Consider the following 20,331-nt stretch of genomic DNA (forward strand, 5'->3'; position numbering starts at 1 on the left):
GAAGCTCAGTTCTTACTGACAATGTATGCTCTATGTTAATCAGCAGGGAGAGACTTATTAATGCAATGCACCGCCACAGGGAAGAGCCATACCCCATAGTTACTAAAGAGGGGAACAAGCACTGGCCCCAGGTTCTGAAGGGCCAGACACATGATGATTAAGTGGGATGTATATGGCAAGAAAGTACACGCTTACATGCACCACTACACATCTCATAAACTACTTCACACCCAGTACTGGGAGCTCCAAGGACGAGGCTGGTGGGAGGCCGTTACTGGAACAGCAGGATGAGATAACTACACGGGAGGGATGTTCTCAGAAAGACTCCATTGTAAGATGCACACACACGATAGGGAAAGGTCACCAAGGAGGATACTTTGTTACAGGTACGGCTGCTGGATGAAGGTCGTGATGCCAAGAGGCTGGGACCAGCCTGTGCACCAACGAAGGGAGGGCCAAGCATAAATCCATGGCTACTCCCCACCTAGTCAACCAATCAAAAATAATTGTATTCTTGGTGAAATGTATATACTGTTACTGCACATGTGCTCGGGGCTCACTCTTTGACCTGTTGGCTACAGACTAACAGCTTGCTGACTGTGGTTTTCAGAGCTCAGACTGAGTCCTTGGCCAAGATCAATACTTATTCACACAGAAAATAAAACACCTCAAATGAGAGAAGTTGCCTGTCCTTCATCGAAAAAACGAACACGCTGACAGCTTCCATACAGGACCATGCCTCCAAACTTTACTTCCCTCTGACATGTCATCACTTTATTCTTCCCCAAAAGGCCACTGGGTGTGGAGTGGAACTATGAAGCATTGTACTCAAGGACAGTAGGCTACTGAGTAATAGTGCTCTCCCCGTCTCATAACAAGTCATCCTCAAAGAGCACGGTTGCCATGGCTGCCACATCCCGATGCTGTTTGATTGGCAGCTGAGACGTCACAGCCTCCTCAGTCTCGTGTACCGCGTGCGCTGTATTTAATGCTTGTCCCCGCCCTCGCTCTCTACGTAACATGCGGCACCCCGTTCCGAGCGGATGGAGCGCAGGGTCCGTGTCCACTGAGCTGCACTGAGGAGGGTCTGCAGGAAGAGAGGACACCACCGCAGGTAACTCAGCCCTCTGCTTGTCGTAGAAAATCGTTGGTGCGTTCACATCTTTGTCATCTGATAAATGATGTATTTGGAGAAATAACTGATGTATTATCCATTCAGAGCGCAAAACGCACTGAAACCCTCTTGATAGCCACGTTTCCTTAACTTGCAATAGAAAGGACAAATGATGTAGACGTAGACATTTAGGCAGTCATCTCCTGACAGGTTTTCCTGCCTGTCGTCACTATCGAATATAACATCAATTTGAAACAGTCCCGATGCGCCCTGAACGCGTCCTGTCCTTCTCCCCGCCGCCCACACTCCTGTGCGCTCAGAGAGAAAGATGGAAAGTGTTCGAACGACACATGAATCTCCTCTCCGCAGATGGAGTCGGGACCGGGAGGCCGTGGCAGCCCGTCAGCGCTGCTCCTGAAGCCTCCGAGCCGGAGGAATAGCACCGGCCCTCTGCTGGACCAACTCCTGTGACCACATTATCCCCTGCTGGGAAGGAGCAACACCAAGTTGATTAAAAAGCCTCATCCTTTACATGGAGCCGGAGGGCGCAGGGTAGGGGGTGGGGGGGCGGCAGGGCCCTCCTGGAGAGACCAGAGCTTCATACCTGAAGTGTAACTCCACCAAGACTAATGGTAAGTTGCTTTTTATTGATGGGGTCAAACCTCATGTGGTTTGTAAAGTTGTTATATTCATTCTAAAACAGAATAAATGTACGATTGCATCTTGTTCTTTTGAACCCACACCTCTGCTCACCGACACTCACCGTCAGTGTGGATAAAATCCAATATAAACTTATATCATAAAAGCATTGAAATAAGTTCTTTACATACACCAACACAGGGTATTGCCTTCCTGGTTTTATGTGCCAAACTCACACAGTTACTAGTCACACAGAGCTCTACTCAGCCTGTGAACACAGCTGTATGGTGTCTTCAGCGACTTTGCATGAGTTTTTACCATGTTGGCAAAATCAGTGATGAGTGAGGACGTGGAGACAAAACATGGAGAACTGACAGTTAGCAGGCCGGGCGGGTCTGGCAAAGGACAAGATGGGATTGCATCATGGATCAGCACATAATTCAGAGTTTTTGAACTTGACCCAAACTAGGAAAAAAAGCCGTGATTCTATTCTTTTAGTCATTATAGTGGTTTGGTTCTAGGGATGGCGGTTTTGGTCTGTTGCTCAGTTTTAAGTAAAATCTCCACATGGGTCACCATGAAAATCTGTAGAGAGATCCATAGTGCCCCACGAAAGGATCCTTATGACTTCGGCGTGTACATCATTGTGCCTGAGTACGGCCTCACACAGCAGCTAGCATGGCTGCAGACCCTTAATCTGTCTTTTCCCAACTTTATGGAAATGCAACTGTTAATCACCAAAGTGCCTCTTTAACGAGAGTACAACACACCAATAACCATGCAGTGAACCTGGAGCCTTCAGGCTGCCTAAAACCTGGTCTGGGGCCTCCGGAGCAGTTGCCAGGTTTGCCTGACTCATCTTCAAGGTTCAAACTGCCTCAGTTCCTAGGAACCAGTGTTGATATTCTCTCCCTGTTTGGCTCATTTTTATCAGATCTAATTATATTATCATCTGCTCATGCTTGTTGGGTTTGGGTGTGTGTGTTCCACTGAGCCTCTGGTTAGGAAACTGAGATATAGTGGAGTGGTGGTATTTTTGTCATCGGGTGTAGCTGGACTCAAAATGAATCAGGCTTTACGGCAGATGATATCAGTTAGAGAACCAGCTCCAATACAGCCGGTATATCTGCTCCAGACCTCACTGATACTAATGAAATGTGTCTGATAGATCCATGATCGATATTCCTCAAAAGCGGTCCATTCGGCTCCCCTATGCCACAGAAATGTAAACAGTAGGAAGAAAAATGGAGGGGCGGAAGGACAATACAACAGTTGGATGCTTCTATCCTCGGCCACTTCAAATGTATTTAGAAGAAAATCAGATTTGGTCTCTTGTAACTTGTATCTGGAGACTCTGTAACACTTGTAAGCTGGTGAAAAGATCCAGTGCTCTTGATTAAGATTTAGAACAAAAGAAGCCTAATTACAAAATCTTACCTCCTGACACAATGCAGGGTCAGTCATCTGAGATAAGTGGAGTGTAGTGCGCACAGATCTCCACTGTTGTGTGTGCATGCCTGTTTTTTCATTTTATGGGATCTGCAAAGGATTTAATCAGTCATGCTCTGTCTAATAGATGGGTTGTTCAGTGGAGCGTGACGAGAGAGCATGCTGTCCCGCAGTGAGAGAGCGGTGAGAGGAGGAAGACATGACAGCGTCTCTAAAATACAAGGCCTTGGAACACAAAAGAAAAGCGAGTTGACGCTGTCGTAAAGACAGAGCCAAGTTAGCTCTTGATTCCTGCCTCTACAGGGATCTTCGGCTTGAATTATGCACATGCAGGGGCGAGCGCCAGCGAAAGGAAGGAGAGGGCCTAACTGTTGGTCGAAGGCACGTTTTGCCTTTTAACAAAGAGGGAATCCTTGACCTGTCCAGGACATGCACATCACTTACTGTATATGAGTCACTTTCTCGAAGCCTCCTCCACACTCCTGCCTCCACAGCGAAGTCATCTGATCTTGGCTAAACAGTACTAACGCAAGTGCAGCGATTCCCATCTCATACAATGTGTTTGTTGGTAGTCTCATGGATTTTCCATCGCCCAAAGGACTGGAACAGTCTTTTGAAATGTCAATCACAAGCGCAGATTAAAGGAATAATTGAACATTTTGAGAACTAGTGTTTATTCACTCAGAAGATTGATATCAATCTCATGTTTACAGGCATTTTAGATTGACGACCAAAGATTTCACCTCAGTTATCGAATTGTGTGTGACAGCCCAAAATGGCCCAGTGTATACTGGCCTTTAGAGAGACACCTTCAGGCATCAAGACGAGCCTGTAATGGCTTAGTGTTGAATTCACCGTTTCACATGGCACAGACGGCTCCTGTAAAAGCTCGAATTCTTTTCTTTCAGAGTCTTTGCAGATGATCGCACTGTAGCTGTGACTTTCATCTTTGTTTTTTCCATGTAAATGTATGATGACAGAGGCTGATTGCATGTTTGCCATTCGACGGGGTGAGGTGGGTGTGTGTGTGTGTGTGTTCTATGGCATGATGGAATGAACTACTGTAAATCAGGCTGTGTTTTACCAGGTTAAGTCCATTCACTACTTGTTCAGTAAACCTGCAACATACATGCCTTTTATATGAAAGAAATGTAACATCATTGCAGTACTAAAGAAATCCAAATCGTTTGCAAATTTCAGCATCTGTAAAAGTGTGTGCAAGCACCAATGGATGCTCAGTATATAGCTGAACAGCACATATTTGACGACCAGATACATAAACTCAAGCCCCAGCTTTGCAATCTAGCCATAGGTTTGAAGTAGTGAAGGACTATAAATGTATTGTTAATAGTAGGAATGTTTGATTATAGTGCTAAAATATTTGATACGCATCTATTCTGGTTGGTTGATTGTAGGAAACTGTATTAATCAAACTTTTTGATTATGACAATGGAAAAAAATGCTGCTTTTAATGATGAACCCACAGAGAATTATTACCAACTCTGCTCTGTTTTCTCAGACCCACCGAACACCGCCCTTTCACAGACACAGTTAGAGAGCAGCTGGTGAACGTAGCGAGACGAGAGTGAGATGAGAAGACATTTTTCTCAGCAGTTGATGGAGACCAAAAACAGAAAACAAAAATGAATCGGAGCCAACACGATTCAAAATGAATGCTGATGTTGTTCTGATCACATGATTATTATGTGTTTGTGTTGTGCTTTCAGCTCCAAGTGGTTAAAAAAAATCAATTGAGTTTTAAAGTTAATTTACAATGATTTGATTACTTTAATGATCAAAGCCAGAAGAAGAAGTTTTCAAATCCTTTAAATCAGTTAATGCAGCTTTAATAATCAGTCACTAGTTCCAGCTTTTCAAATGCGAATGTGTGCTGTTTTCTTGGTCGTATATGATTATAAATGACGTATCTCTGGGTTTTGGACATTTAGTTGTAGTTGTCACCTTGGGGTGTGAAAATTAGGATTATGATTTTTGTCTAACATTTTACACTAAAATCAATTAACGGAAAAGATTTTGCAGATTTGTCAATACTGAAGATAAGCCTTAGTTGCAGCCCTACATAATTAGCACTGACGGTACGGTATGGTCCTCTCAACGTATCAGATCACTAGACGGTATCTACCTGGGAGAAAAGTGCAGTTGGGTTTTCATCATAGAAAGCTACTCTTGCCTAAGTGTTACAAAAGGCAAATATATACAGCTTTCCAAGCAAGGTCTGATAATGTGCTTTGATTTCATATTTCAGGAGACACCGAAGTCCCTGTTACTATGTTTTACATGTTTAATGATATGCATGAGTTATTTTAAGAAGGTGATGTCAGTGTAGTTAGGCAACACCACAACTACAGTAATACTTTACATCTACAGCAAGCTCAGGCAGTTTGCTTCAATAACGTAATCAGTATAATTGGAATAATTTACGTTACTGTACATAGACATTTCACCATGTTGCTAGATCCTTGTACGTGTGTCAGGAGATTGCAGTAATGTGCTAATACTGAAAGAGGCTTCAGTAATTGTGCACAGTTTGGAAATGTGCAGCCAACTCCAACCTCCAGCAGCAAGTCTGCAGGCCTCATGTAGTCATTCTGACTATAGAATGAGTGAGGCTGGATGTTATGAGTGCTGATGGTTCATGGTAGCATCACTGTCCGCATGCATAGAGCAAACATGACTGCCTTTTTTTATAAGCTCTCTTACAGCTCTTTGCTCGTAGCAGCATGTTGGCATCCATGTCAGAAGGAGGAACAGCTACAGGCCGGCTATTTAGATCAGTAAAGGAACAGGTCTGCATTTGCTGTCTTGTTGAGAGTGAGATGAGAAGATTGATATCAATTTTATGTGTGTTTTCAGTTCAGTGCTACAGTCAGGATGTAGTTAACGTAGCTTAGCATAAAGACTGGAAACGATGGATTAACACGCTGTATCTTCTTTGTAGACAATTATGGTTTTATACAGGATTACATACTGTAGCAGTAACAGCTGGGTGCAGTGACCATTGCAGCTCCCATGAGTCTTCCTTGAGTCATTTTCACATCCTGTAGCTATAAATGGCTGGTAGAGATGGAAGAACTCCCATATTTGCAGCTTACAAGCACTCATGTCATTGGATAACTCAAAACAGTTGTATACTCGCAGTGTGGTGGTTAGACGTGGTAGGGGTTAAAAACAGTGTGTCACACATTTTGAAGCTTTCAGAAAACTCCAGGTAAATTTCCAAAGGCATGACTGCAGCACTGTTGCCAGGTTTGCTACCATCATGCTTCATGCATGCATCATGCTTCACTACATACCAAATCATGTGCACACCAACTGCACCTGCACTATAACTGGAGACACAGGCGTAGCGTGCGAACGGAACAAATGGCTGGAAGGACAATTTCCAGCATGTAACTCCCCCTAAAACATTTCTTTTTGCATATTAAATATACAAACCACAAACAACATGTTCATTAGTGAGCTTTAGAGGTGTTGGTAGGTGTATTTCTGAACTGGGAACAGGCTATTTCAGCCTCCTTGGTAAAATTATTAATTAATTAGGAAGGTGATGGAAGGTCCCACCTCTGAAACCACTGATTGGCTAGGGTTAGGCATGGGGAACCATGATTGGTTGGGTTTAGGCAGAAGGATGGTTTGGATAGGACCATCAGGGTCAGGTCAATCAGGCAGACTTGCCTTTGCCATCATAGAAAAAAAAAAGAAACTTCACCTTGTGTGCAGTCTTTATGCTCAATTATGGCTAACAAAGTCCTGATTGCTGCTCTATAATTAACAAGTAGAGACATGGGATTGGTATCAGTCAAAACATCTAATCCAGTATCCCAAAATGCTGAACTATTCCTTTAAGCTGAATGATGTAGGCAGACAAATGCACCAACTCCCTCGTGACCAAGTCTTCATTGGCTTCGATCCACACGGAACCATCTGGATAGTTTTGTAATTTGTAAGTTTTGGAAGCTTATCAAAGTGAACTGAACAGGAGCGTTTATCTTTCTGTGTGTTTTGCTTTCCACTGATTCTTGTAGATCTCATTATTCTGCTGTCTTTGTAAACTTCTGCCATCCTGCAGGATCTGAAGAGAGTGCTCTCCTTCCCACCTTACCCTGGAGATTACCTGCATCCAGTGGTGTATGCCTGCACAGCAGTCATGCTACTCTGTCTGCTCGTCTCCATCATGACTTATATTGTTCACCACAGGTGAGAACATTTATTAAAGGGTTCTTTCACACTTTTCAAGTCTATCTTAGTGTACTACTCACATGCCCATATGTACATTAAAAGAGCTATTGGTCAGTGTAAAGGTCACAGTATGCTTCAAAATGCCTCTTGGATTGTCTAACAGTGTGTGAAGCCCCCCTGTTTTTAATGCCAGTGCCTTCAGGGAGAGATTGTCTGAAAGTCGTGCCATGCTATTCCCATTTGTATGATCCAGCAGGTCTTTCATCCAGTCCTTGAGTGTGGCCATTCTGAGCAGATCAGACTTTATACATAGTAGGACAACGTGTCAGTTAGTTTGAAGCATGTAGGCCTCCCAGGAATCCCATCTCAACATGACGTCAGTGTAAGAAATAGGACCCAAAATCAAAGACTTTTTAGTACACTAACGTCTTTGTGCAGCGACATCATCCTGAAACACCCTGCATATGCCAGGCAAATACATGCAAGCGTGCATTCCTGATTTGATGTTGTAAAATGATGTCTCATGGCATTTTAAACACATGCAGTATTTTGGCTTTTGATAAGCCTTTAAACACTCGGATCTAAGACCCAACCTGGACGTTCTGGATTCATCTCACTGGTACCAGAAGTAATACGCTCCCCCACCAACGCAGCCCATTGTTTTGATGCAGCACTGTTTACAATCTGAGCACTCTGTATCTTAGACTGCTTAAATGTCACGTTAGATCTTGATCTTGAACTCTGAACTGAGCTTGAATTCACTGTAGCGTGGGACGAGTACTGTGGATTGTTATTCCATCTCTAACAGGGGAGTCACATTAGGAAGGGTTCACCTCAGGGTCAGTAGGGACAGAAAGAATGATCACAGCCAACAATAATTCTTTCAACGTACATATGGCATATCCTTAAGTTGAGGTTTGGGTCATGTTGTTCATCGGTTAACGTTTAAAATGTTGTACACTTAAAAAAAGGTTAAATCTGGCTTTAATACCAAAATACTCTCACAAAGCTGTACAGTTTATTTGTGTCACTCTTATAGTGTTACAAGTTAATGCTACTTTATCCATTAAATACATCTCAGGGCACTACTGCATAGTGTGACAGTTCGCACCAATACTTTATTCATGTCTACAACCCACTTCTTTTGGTGTGCAGTGGATACAGTAGGTAAAAGGACATCCATCTTTGTAACGCTTAACTCTGTTCATCATTTGCAGTGTGATCCGCATCAGCAGAAATGGCTGGCACACACTCCTCAACTTCCTTTTTCACACAGGCCTGACATTTGGAGTTTTTGCCGGGGGCATCAATCAGATCAGCTTACCATTTGTGTGTCAAATTGTAAGTTGTTTTTTTTCCCCCCAATTTCCTCAACATAGCGTTATTTCGCAGCACTTTTAAAAAGGTGTTCTGCGCAGTATGATGGTCCGAAGGGAACTGAAAGCTTTGTCAGTTGTTGGTTGAGCCGTTTCAGTCAGCTTTGAGGTCACTGGCAGCTACAGGCTTCACTCAGAAACTAGGAGAGGCATCAGTGTCCATGGGAGAGAGAATGTTCACTGAGTGTGAAGTTAAATCGCTACCATTCCCTTACTCCTTGAGCTGAAATAGTCGAGGCCTGCTATACATTATTTTCTGGTTTCCTTTCAGGCTGCTCATGTGTAAAATTGGTTCTGGCTCAAACATACAGAACTATTCATATTGAAGGTATTTGCCCCCACTTTTTTTGCTACACTCAGTCTCAGTGGAAGAGCATGATGAAGGAAGATATAGTGAGGCTATACTTAAGCACAGTGGTGCTCTAAACAACATCAGTTTAAGATTAACATGTAATTAACATCGCTAATTAGGATTAAACACAAAGCACTGTTGATACTCACTGGAACATTAGTTTTGGGGCCTGCGATACTGTGGGGAACATCAATGGCTATTCCACCTTTTTTATAATAAGATCTGTTTGGATCAAATTGATGGTGCAGACCTACATTCTGTCACCCCACTAATAGTGTTTAAAAACTGTAATTGCTAATGCTTCACATTTTCAAGTTCAAAGCGAAGTGAATACTTATCTTTCAGTCAAGTTTTCAATACCTTCAGTGCTGGGTAAAGAATTTAATACTGCAAAGCAGCACAGCAACAATGTGTACCTTGTGATTCGACATACTGCAAAGCATTTCTAAATCTGGACCAGTTCATTCGACCACCTTGCTCATTTATTTAGTCCACTTTCTTAACATAACACGGCTATTTGTTCAGCAGCATGATGCAAACATAATTATAGAGCAGGTTATGGTATGTATGATGATTGCTATTCCATCACAAATTCATATACAAAACATTAATGCGCACGCACACACACACACACACACACACACACACACACTCATTTGGACAATGAACGCATGATGCCTTTAATAAAATTTGTTTACACCTTCATCTGTGTTAGGTAGGTATCGTGCTCCACTATGCCTCTTTGTCTACCATGCTGTGGCTGACGTTTACTGCTAGAAACATCTGTAAAGATGTGTCTAAAGACCCACTACGCAGCCAGGACAGGAACGGGCTTGCTCAGACTCGCACCAAACCAACTATCCTCAGGTAAGCTGTAAGCTAGTAAGCAGGGGTTTAAGGGCACAACAGGGCTGAATAATGTTCTGATGAAATTACTAACTGACAATGTACGAATTAGTCATGACTACTTCACTGGGTTCTTTTAACAAGCAATATCCTGCTTTTTCAAACCGCCATTAGGGTTTGATGTTTGAAAGATGTTGAACTGTGTTGTATGGTAAGTTTAGCAGTGATACAGGTGGCCTTGGACCTCTGACTCTTACAAGATTCTGAGCTGATTTTAAGAAAACTAATTTTGAAGTGTTGAGCCAGCTGGTCCTTATTCACTTCATCCTTAAATGCCCTTGCAGAACTGTAACAATGCCAGTTGATGTAGTCCCTACTTGCTCACCCTGTCGGCACCAACTGATAAATCTTACAGGATTATGACAGTATGAGGAGCCACGAAGCAATTGATCAAAGTCAACTGGAAGAAACAGGAAACAGCTAACCGGTCTTAGTACAAAGTAAAAATATGCCTACACAAACTTCTAAGGCTCATTAATTAACAATTTTGACCTGATGATGATGGACCGGGGGTTGTGAAAGGTCCAACATGGTGGCAGCTGACCGACAGACTGACAGACATTGATGCAATGCGGCACGTCACTAGCATGGCTAATAATGTGGCTGTTCCAACATGTAACTAAGCCTAAAACAGCAGAGATCAATTTACTTTAATGAGATACAGTAATTTGATTCAGCTGGACTCTGGACCTCTCTGCCCCACCTGTTACTCTGCAAAATCCCCAAGCCCTCATACTTTCTAATGTTCCCTTTTTTTTTTTGCAGATTTTATCTCGTAAGTGATGGAATACCTCTCATAATTGTCGGGGTCACGGCAGCATTTGGTATGGATAACTATGGCAGCAGGGATGACGCGTTGTAGTAAGTACTCATTTTTTCTGAACAGTGATGCTTTAGCTCATTGTTCAATAAATAAAATAAATGTTCATGTTTCTCTGTGTCTTCTTCAGTTGCTGGATGGCATGGGAACCAAGCCTGGGAAGTTTCTATGCCCCCATGAGTCTTCTGGTTTTAGCAATGTCTGTGTACTTCTTATGTACCTACATCCAGCTTAAACGCCACCCAGAGAGGAAGTACGAGCTTCGAGTTCTGAGTGAGGAGCAGCAGCAGTTATCATCCAGTGAGTCAAACCATCACTACCACAGCGATACTGGGGGGGCTTCGGGGCCTGCTGCCGATTGTCCTCCATTTGCAACAGGAGTGTCGGTTCTGGCTAATGAGCACTCATTTAAATCTCAGCTCCGGGCTACAGCCTTCACCCTCTTTCTGTTCCTGGCCACCTGGGCTTTAGGAGCACTGGCGGTATCATTGGGACATTTCCTGGATATGATATTCAGCTGTCTGTATGGGGCTTTTTGTGTCACTCTAGGACTCTTCCTTCTTATTCAGCACTGTGCCAAACGTGATGACGTATGGCACCGCTGGTGGGCTTGTTGCCCGTCCAAGTCCAAGTCAGAGGATGGGAATGGGGACAGACAGGGCCAGAGGCAGGAACTCCATCAGCCACACTGCCACCTGAGCTCCCCACACTCAGGCAAGCAGCCTCTGCTCTCTCCTCACGTCGTGCAGAGCTCTTATCACAAAATGACACCACCTCCACAGAGCCCCACACTCAATCAACCAGGTCCATGCTGCGTGTCCATGATAGGTCCAGTTACCCCAACCCCCATCTCACCTCTTGCTGAGCCAATACACTCACCGCATCCACAGTCACTTTCTGACGATCTCCCCCGTCCCACTCTGCCTCTACAGAGCTGCCTTAATAACAGAACAAAGTCACGCTCCTTTAACCGCCCACGCCCATGCCTCCAGGATTACCGTTCTCACATGACTTCCACCAGTATGGATGGGAGTGTGCACAGCTCCCACCTGGACAGCCCTCATGCTGTGCACCATCATGAAGGTTCGCCTCTGGTTTCCAGCAGCCCACACCCAGACCTCCAGCTTCCCTGCCCCAGCCCTCACTTGGATAAGCAGCTGGCTTCCTGCCACAGCTTGCAACGCCAGACTTCCTGCCACAGCGTACAAGAGTCTATGACTTCCTGCCATAGCCACGCAAATAAAATGCACGACAGCATTACTTCCTGCCACAGCCTCCTCCTGCCTTCTCATGGGCTTCACACCTGCCAATGGCACATGTATAGCTCAGCTGATCACTCCTCCTCTACAAGCTGCTGTGAGAAACCCGATCTGTTCACCTTGCAGTATCAGCAAGACCCCGACACATACAGCTGCATGACAAAGACAACAGACAAAGAAAAGGGTAATCTCTGCATAGAGGCAGAGGAGAAAGGTTTCCCCAGAAATACTCTGCCTCGGCAGCATGCTGCTGTCAGCCGCCGAGGTACCATCGGCCGAAACAGGAGCCTGCAGGAAGACGGCCTGTTTGGTTCAGATGCCACAGGAAACATACGGACTGGCCCGTGGAAGAATGAAACCACAGTATAGTTTTCCTATGCTTATACTTGCCAGACCTACCAGAAGCCCTGTTATCAAATTACTCTGTAAGTGTTAGGGTCTCAATGCCTTCAGCTTTGCCCTTAAACCACAGGTTGATTTTTCACTGAGACCTCATATCCTGAAGATATTTCAGAACCCTTTATGACTAAGTTATCTCTAGGTGTGTTACTAATCAGTTTTTATAAGAAATATTCAAACACAGGAAAGGTTCAAATAATGTTGAATTGATATTATGCTCCATGCTGTTTAAAGTTGCAATCAGTATTGTGTGGCTCTCTTGGGGCACAGTTGCTTAGTAGTTAGGAAGGACACTGCAAGAAGGTCCTGAGTTCAAACCCCATCAGCTCAGTTGATGCCTTTTTTATGTGGAGTTTGAAAATTCTCCCAGTGTTTGTGTCAGTTGCTTCACATTCCTCCCACAGTCCAAAGATGGTGCAGGTCAGGTACAGGGAACGCTCCTATGTAGAGGTTTCTGCAGATGCAAAACTTTGGACCTGAACTCAAACAGACCAGTGGAAAATACCCAAACTCAATGTGCGTAAATTATTTTTCTAAAACAACAGACCTGATCGAAAAAGGGACTCAAGGACAGTACCAAATGTGAAGATGTCAAGGATAAAGCTGATAGCAAGTCTGGATTCCTTTGGGAATCAAACATATTGATATACAGACCTGAGACTTATAATAGTACCCTACTCAACCTTGTTAGACCTGGTCTTCGTTACTAGGTATCACATGGAGCTGTTACTGCCATTGCACTTAACCAAGGAATTGGAATTTTGAAACAAAATTTCTATTGGGATTTGTTTCAGAAACTGTTGGCTGACAGTGTTTCCCAGTCACAGGCAGTATTTTTACTTTTCTCACATTTTATTATTCAGAAAAAAGAAAGTTCTATTAATCTCTCAAATGCTGCTTGTATATTCTCACTTGGGTTTTGGAGCAGGGGTCTTGAAAAGGTTGGACCCAATCCAAAACAGACACATTGGAAAAAATAAAGTGATCCAAAGGCTGGACGACCCCATTCCACACACACCCAAAGATATTTAGACCTGAGGTAATATGTGGTTGAAACCAAAACAGACCCCAACTGGCAGAAAAGACCAACACTGGCAGCAACAGTATGCACGACAATTAACAAGCAATCAGTGCTTAATTTGTAAATCAGGAGGACCCGGAACACAGATGAGAGGGCTGTTCCAGTGGGTCAAGCAGATTAAGGAACAGCAAGCAGACTAAGGAACCGAACTAAGTGACGTGTTCCTCTGCCTGTCTATTAGTGATGTGTGGGTCAGGGTTTTTAATACACGCACTGACTGACTGATTGACTGAGAGCCAACTTCCAATATGAGTCAACTCAAACCTGAACCAACCTGCAAATGCATCAATATGCCTGTGGTGTAAACACGAGCCATTGATTCCACTTAGGGGAAAAAAACTTGTAGGTCAAGCCTCAACACTAATGATGACAAAGCTGCTAGCATGCGTGTGTGTGTGTGTGTGTGTGTGTGTTTAAGAGAGAGAGAGAGAGGAAGAGTGTGACAGGAAAGACATGGAAGAGAAGCTGGAAGGTGTACTATTACTCACAGTGTTTCTTTATTAATAATTTACTTGGAATGCTGCTTTGTCATTTTTGGCCCATATGCCAAACATGCCCATGGTATTTACTTGGAAGCTGACCCTAACCCAGCCAACCCGTGCATTACTAAACTGGGTATTGGTGATAATGATTGACCCTTTTCGGGCAGGATCATAAATTAAGCCCCGCTTTTGACACTTTGCTTCAGAAGTTGAATTTGAAAACAAACATTCTATCGAGATGCGACTTTCAAGTTTAATGGCCAATGTACACAGTATCCGGCTGTGTCACCTTCCATCTCCGTCATAGCTGCCAGAGACGACCGCGGCCATTCCAGCCTCTGTGTGTGTACAAGACTCTTTTCCTCCCTTTGCTATCGTTATCCACGGGGTCCAATTTCAGCAGCTCTGAAGCATGAAGTTCATTTGTGAATGGACATAAATTCTGACTGAAGAAGTATGAAATTTGATTGCAGCTCATAAACATTCTGTTGACCAGCAGTCATTACCAAACTGCTGAGCTGCAGATGAAATCATTATTTTATGATCATGACATAGTCACACAAAATAAGAACACAGGCTGATAATAGCAGCTGTGCTGCCATATCAGCCACACTGGCCCCTAAAACGAGTGATGACAGAGAAAGTTAGCAGCGACAAATGTGCATGTGTTGCCATCTAAGTGAGCTGCATTTATGTGTATCTGTGCTTGTAAAACATAAAACAACTCTAAACTATATTATTAATGTGGCTGCTAAGAACAGACGCCACTGCTTCTGAAATGGTTTTTGTGTACACTGAAGCCATGATGGAACCAGAACACGGTGCAGCTGAAATACCCACAGGCTAGTTAACCAGCAAGTGGAAAAATTGGAGACTCCTGTGTTCACTGGGGTTTGGGAGGAACTACTGTACTGTGTGCATCACAAGCAGCTTAAGAGGTCTGTTAAGTAAACCTAAAATTGTGGCAGTAATGAGAAATGACTGGTATTGATTATCAACATCCGCAAACCTCTCTTAATACTAATATTCATTAGTATTCACACAGGCAGAAAAATACCACTGATTGCACCTTTAAATACTTGGATTTATCATTTTGAAAATGGTCTATATTTGTTATTATATATTATTATGTTTTTAATGGCATTGCTAGACACAGTAAAAATGTTAATAGGAGTGGTTACACATGTGAAAACACTTGGATCAGTGTGAGCATGTGCGTGTTTTTATGTGTGCAACAGTGCATGAGTAGTTACATACAGATGTGGTGTGTCTGTGCTATATGTATTTATTATTATGAATCCACCCTTGCAGAATTTTACATTTATTAAAATCTTGACAAAGATTAATTTATGCAGCCTATGAAGATTTTTATGGAGACACTTTATGTATGCTGCCAAATAGAGTCAGAGAGACTCTTGTCTGACAAATATTGCACTAGTATGAACTATAGTAAACCTCACTTAGTGAGATAATAATTCCAAAAAAGTGCAATGTGCTACAAGCACAAACTTTGTATAGTGCCAAAATGATGTGCCAGCTTTCACTGTGATGAGAAACTACACACAACTCAGTCTCAAAGAGTTTTGAGAGATCATATAGTTTGTAGCATCATGCAAACTTGAACTCAGGTTTTAGAAGATCATCAGCAACCCTGTCAAGTCATTCCAGACACGTCCATATGTTTTCTCCAGAAAGGTGTTTCATAATACATTACCAGTTAAGCCAGGCTTACTTTTTTTGTTTCATAAAGCAGGTTTAAGTAAGTTACCATGGAAACCTAGCTTTCCAGACTAGCCTAGTTGTGGTACAGCTAGTGTTCAGGCTGAAGCAGAATCTGTGGATGTCAAAATAGAGCCAGGAGGTGATCCAGCTTAGCACAAAGTCCCAGAATGTGACTTACCATCAAACCAAAATTGTCATTTCTACATGTTTGTGTATGAATTAAACAAATGAGACATCGTGTTCATTTGTGAGCTGTAGACGTGATGATAGGGATGTTTTTGGACTTTGGACAGAACTAATTTAGCTGTTTTGGCTGATCACCACCACCACCACCACCTCCTGCTCCATTCTAAAGACAAAGACACGAGAGTTAAGTTTTGTACTCAAAATGACCCATCATGCGTTCAGAAACGAGACACGTATATAACAGCACAGAGATGAACGTTCCAAGAAGAGCTAGTAAGCTCCGCTCGTCTGGGCTTCCTTTATGAAACACCTCTCTGGTATTTAGCGACACATTTGGAACAAGTGAGTCTTCTGAATTTCACCCATCCTTACATTTTATTCTACTTTTAAATCATAATTAGGCCTCCATACTGGAATTAGCGTTACTTTAAAGAGGGATGAATTATATCACTTTGTTATATATTGTTGGTTAAACACACACGTTCACTTATATGTCAGCATATCCCAGTTTGATGTAGGAGTACAGTTTGTGGTACCATGTGATCATCAAAGGACACTAACCCAGCCTGGCATTGATGATAGTGTGCATGTGATGTTTTGTTGTGTCCCAGTGTTGCGACAGCTTTAAGTGTCTCCCCAGACCAGGGAGAGGGATCACCTGTTGGTGTTGAAATGACACCAAAGAATGATATCCATATAGAGTTCATTTTAATGTGACCTTTTTAATTTCTCACTTATATTGTGGATGTTCTCAACAGTGTAAAGAAACATAGTGACACCTTGTAAGACAAAGGGAGAACCAATATGAGCACTGTGTGTTGTCTGCACTAAAAATAAAAAAATGACTGTGATACACTGAATGAGTCGATGATCTCTTTCTGTACAGGTCCATAGCTACCATCAAAGATGATCATGTTCCCTGTATTTGATTTGGAGTTGACCACTTTTGGTTAAATTCCACAATACATGGTGGGTATTTTATAGGCTGGTACAGTATTTTTACACTCAGAACATTTGTCTTTATCGATCAATCTTAATTTATATAGTGCCAATTCATAACAGCGTTATCTCAAGACTCTTTCCATAAAGAGCAGGTCCAGACCAAACTCTTTAATTAAGAGAGACCCAACGATTCAGGAATTCAACATGAAGGATTCAAGAATTCCCACATGAGCAGCATCAGATATTATTATTATTATATTATTCTTTACTGTGTATATACATTTTAATGCTAAAGACCAAAATGGAAAAAACAGAAAAAAACATTTGGAAACATTTGGAGGAATTTAGCATTTTGGAAATCAAAATAAACGTACTGTAAAATCGAACAGATAACTGAATAAATAAACTATATATACAGAGGCATCTAAGCATCTAGAAATACCTTGGAATCCAGCAGGCAAATGGGAACCATACGGAGGGCACAAGGAAGTCAGCCATAGCCAGATATCTCCACAGAGTGCGGCGGGTCCTGAAAAGTTGAATGAATGGCAAGAACAAGGTCACAGCCACCGTACCACACCTAAGTCCTGCCCGTCATCAGATGCCCCGCCGTTTCTGAACGGTTGTGTGGCTGCAAGTACCATTGACAGGGTTAGTTACCACAATCATTTTATAAAAACATCATGTAGGCTGTAATGTTCAGGTTGCGGTGAGCCCAGGAACCTGCTTGGCAGCTTCTCGCTCACCTTCACAAAACCTCTGTGTGTGTGTAAGTTAGCAGAATATAATGTAGAGTTTTAGTCTTATTCACTCCCCAGAATCAGAGAATGACTGTTTTCAGTGGAAGATTCATCTAAAACAATTTTTGTTAAGTCACCTGTTTTACCAAACTCACTCCGATTTGGCGCAGCGGCTTGTGTGATCCCATCACAAGATGGTCTTTAGTTTGAATTGTTTTGTATTAAGGGGGGCTTCATTTCAGCCTTTCTGCCCCTGTTATGCTGTGTTTTATGTTATAGGAAGAGGCTGAAGGCAGTTGGCAAAAGAAGGAGGAGAAATGAAACGCCATCACAATAAAGTTGATGTGTTGCTGCTTGCAAGAAAGTCCTTTAGTTGAGACTGTGATGGACAATGAATAATGACCTTCATCCCCGAGGAGTTCTGGTTTACTTTGTCTACACTGAAATCAATTCTGAGCTATGGCCTGTCAGTTGGACGCACCAGTGGACACCCACCGTGGCTCCCACCACTAAAGTGAAGTCAGACACATTCAGAGGATGCTTTGGTGATGGCAACCACTGGCACACACTATGTTGTGGCCAGCTTTATCCATCCATTGTCTATAGGCAGGGTACACCCAGTCAATCTAAGGGCCAACACACAGAGACAGACAACCACTCACACTCACTTTAGAGTTACCATTTAACCTGCATGTCTTTGGACTGTGGGAGGAACCTGGAGTACCTGGAAAGAACCCACACAAGGACAGGGAGAACATGTAAACTCCACACAACCTTTGTGCTGTGAGACAATGCTAACCACTGCACCAGAGTGCAGCCCTGCTCAAGTTCAGTGTTAGTTTAATTAGTTAATTGCCGTAGTTGCAGCAACAGATCTTTTCTCTATTTCCTTTTTGATAACAATAACATATAGATGTCACGAACCAAAATGATCAAATACAAGTACAGTCTTCATGTGACCCCATGAGCTTGTTGTATTCACATTGACTTAGTCACTGTCATTTGAAACTCTGTGTCTAAACAAGAGGAGACTCAACCTTTCATATTTCTAATCCCCAGCCTGTGTAATTCCACCAGTGACTGATCAAGAAATGATTTGAGATGAAATGTGTCCTAGCATCTCTGACGACAATAATCTTTCACGGAGAGGGCTCCTCCATTCGTCCCATCCCCCCACATAGCGCTCTTCTCCACAGCCACGGGCCACTGGCCTGAACCACTTCAGCAGCAGAGAAGTCAGAAAAATTATGCAGACATCCCTGATGTGAACATGACCTATTTTGAAGCCCTACAGAAGCCTGCAGACCTGGCTGTCTTCCTGCCGCGCTGGCCTATTGCCTGCATCTGCCTACATGACATGCTACAGTATATACACACAGATAAAGACTGAAGCTCTTTTAATTCACTTTTACAGCGCAGTATTCATACCTAATTAGCGCATATTTGCTGCACTAATATCCAGTCTTTTTGCTGCGTTGCCTTCCCCCTGGGCGCTTTTCTTCAGCTTCTCTACACATAAAGTCCTTTCCCTGTTTATATACATTATATTTGCGCTTATTATTTACATTTACATTTTTAAGTGGGCATATTGAATCATCCATCCATCCATCCGTTGTCGGGGAAGCTGGAGTCAATCCCAGCTGACTTCGGGGGGAGAATATTGAATCATTTTATATCTATTTTGATTCACTTTAAATCTGTTCATTTCATTTCATTCGTGAGGGCAGGCTATTTCAATCCACTTCACTCAACAGTTTCATTCAGGAAGAACTTTATGTAATATACATATTTCATACAATATTTGAATGTATACAAGGCCAGTGTGTGATGCAGTTTAACGTTCATGCTAAATCCCTGGGGAGAGCATTCACACCCCCCTCCAGGTTCCATAGGCAGCGCCACTAAACTATACAGTTTGCACATTTTTCCATTCTCCATTCATAACTGTAACTAAAAATGGGCTTTAAACTGCTGAGATTAAAACATTTTAGTGCTGATGCTGATGATGATTAGTTGATTGATCAGTTATTCCGCTGCCAGATAATTTAGCTGTGATTTATTGATTTTTCAAGCCTTTTATTCAAATGCAATTTTTGTCACTTACTGTAAATGTGATATTTTGTTTCTATTCATATATAGTGTGTACACTGTATATTGTGTTAAGGTCACATCTATATTATGTAACTGTTCTTGTGACTGATCTCATTTCATGCCTCTTGAATTGTCTCTATTTTGTTTCTTATATTACTAACTTTACCTACTTTATTATAAATTCTAATCAGATAGATTTCATACCAGATTAAATAAAATCAACACAAATTGAACATTAGTACCTTCATAATAGAAAGATCCATTGCAGGACCATTGCATTAGACTGCATTACTTTCAGCTGGGTGGACCTGATCAGCCAACTGCACTGTATAGCATGCGCTAACCAATATTACAGTAATGCAAAAGATAATTAAGCCCATAATAATACAATTTGTGACGACACAAAGCAGTCCATAAATGTTTTATTTCAGAAGATATTACTCATTTGAGGTTTCCAGTTCAACTCACTGTCTCATTAGGAAGTCACTAGGTGAAAGATTACTGACCTGAATAAAATTCAGTTAACATTTTGTCTTGTGCTGCCCTCATGTGGACCTTCTCAGCATCAGACAC

The 20,331-nt window shown here is 42.5% G+C and overlaps 1 protein-coding gene across 1 annotated transcript; it reads left to right on the top strand.

The window, feature by feature from the left end:
- The first annotated feature begins 7,286 nt into the window (after positions 1-7,286).
- Positions 7,287-12,484, top strand: adgra1a (adhesion G protein-coupled receptor A1a). Its single transcript, XM_070852419.1, has 5 exons — positions 7,287-7,420; positions 8,620-8,743; positions 9,846-9,997; positions 10,802-10,897; positions 10,987-12,484. The coding sequence occupies exons 1-5, from the start codon at positions 7,371-7,373 to the stop codon at positions 12,482-12,484; spliced, it is 1,920 nt and encodes a 639-aa protein (XP_070708520.1). The 5' UTR covers positions 7,287-7,370.
- The last annotated feature ends 7,847 nt before the right edge of the window (positions 12,485-20,331 follow it).

The sequence above is a fragment of the Pempheris klunzingeri genome, chromosome 20, assembly GCF_042242105.1.
Source record: "Pempheris klunzingeri isolate RE-2024b chromosome 20, fPemKlu1.hap1, whole genome shotgun sequence".
Taxonomy (NCBI): Eukaryota; Metazoa; Chordata; class Actinopteri; order Acropomatiformes; family Pempheridae; genus Pempheris; species Pempheris klunzingeri.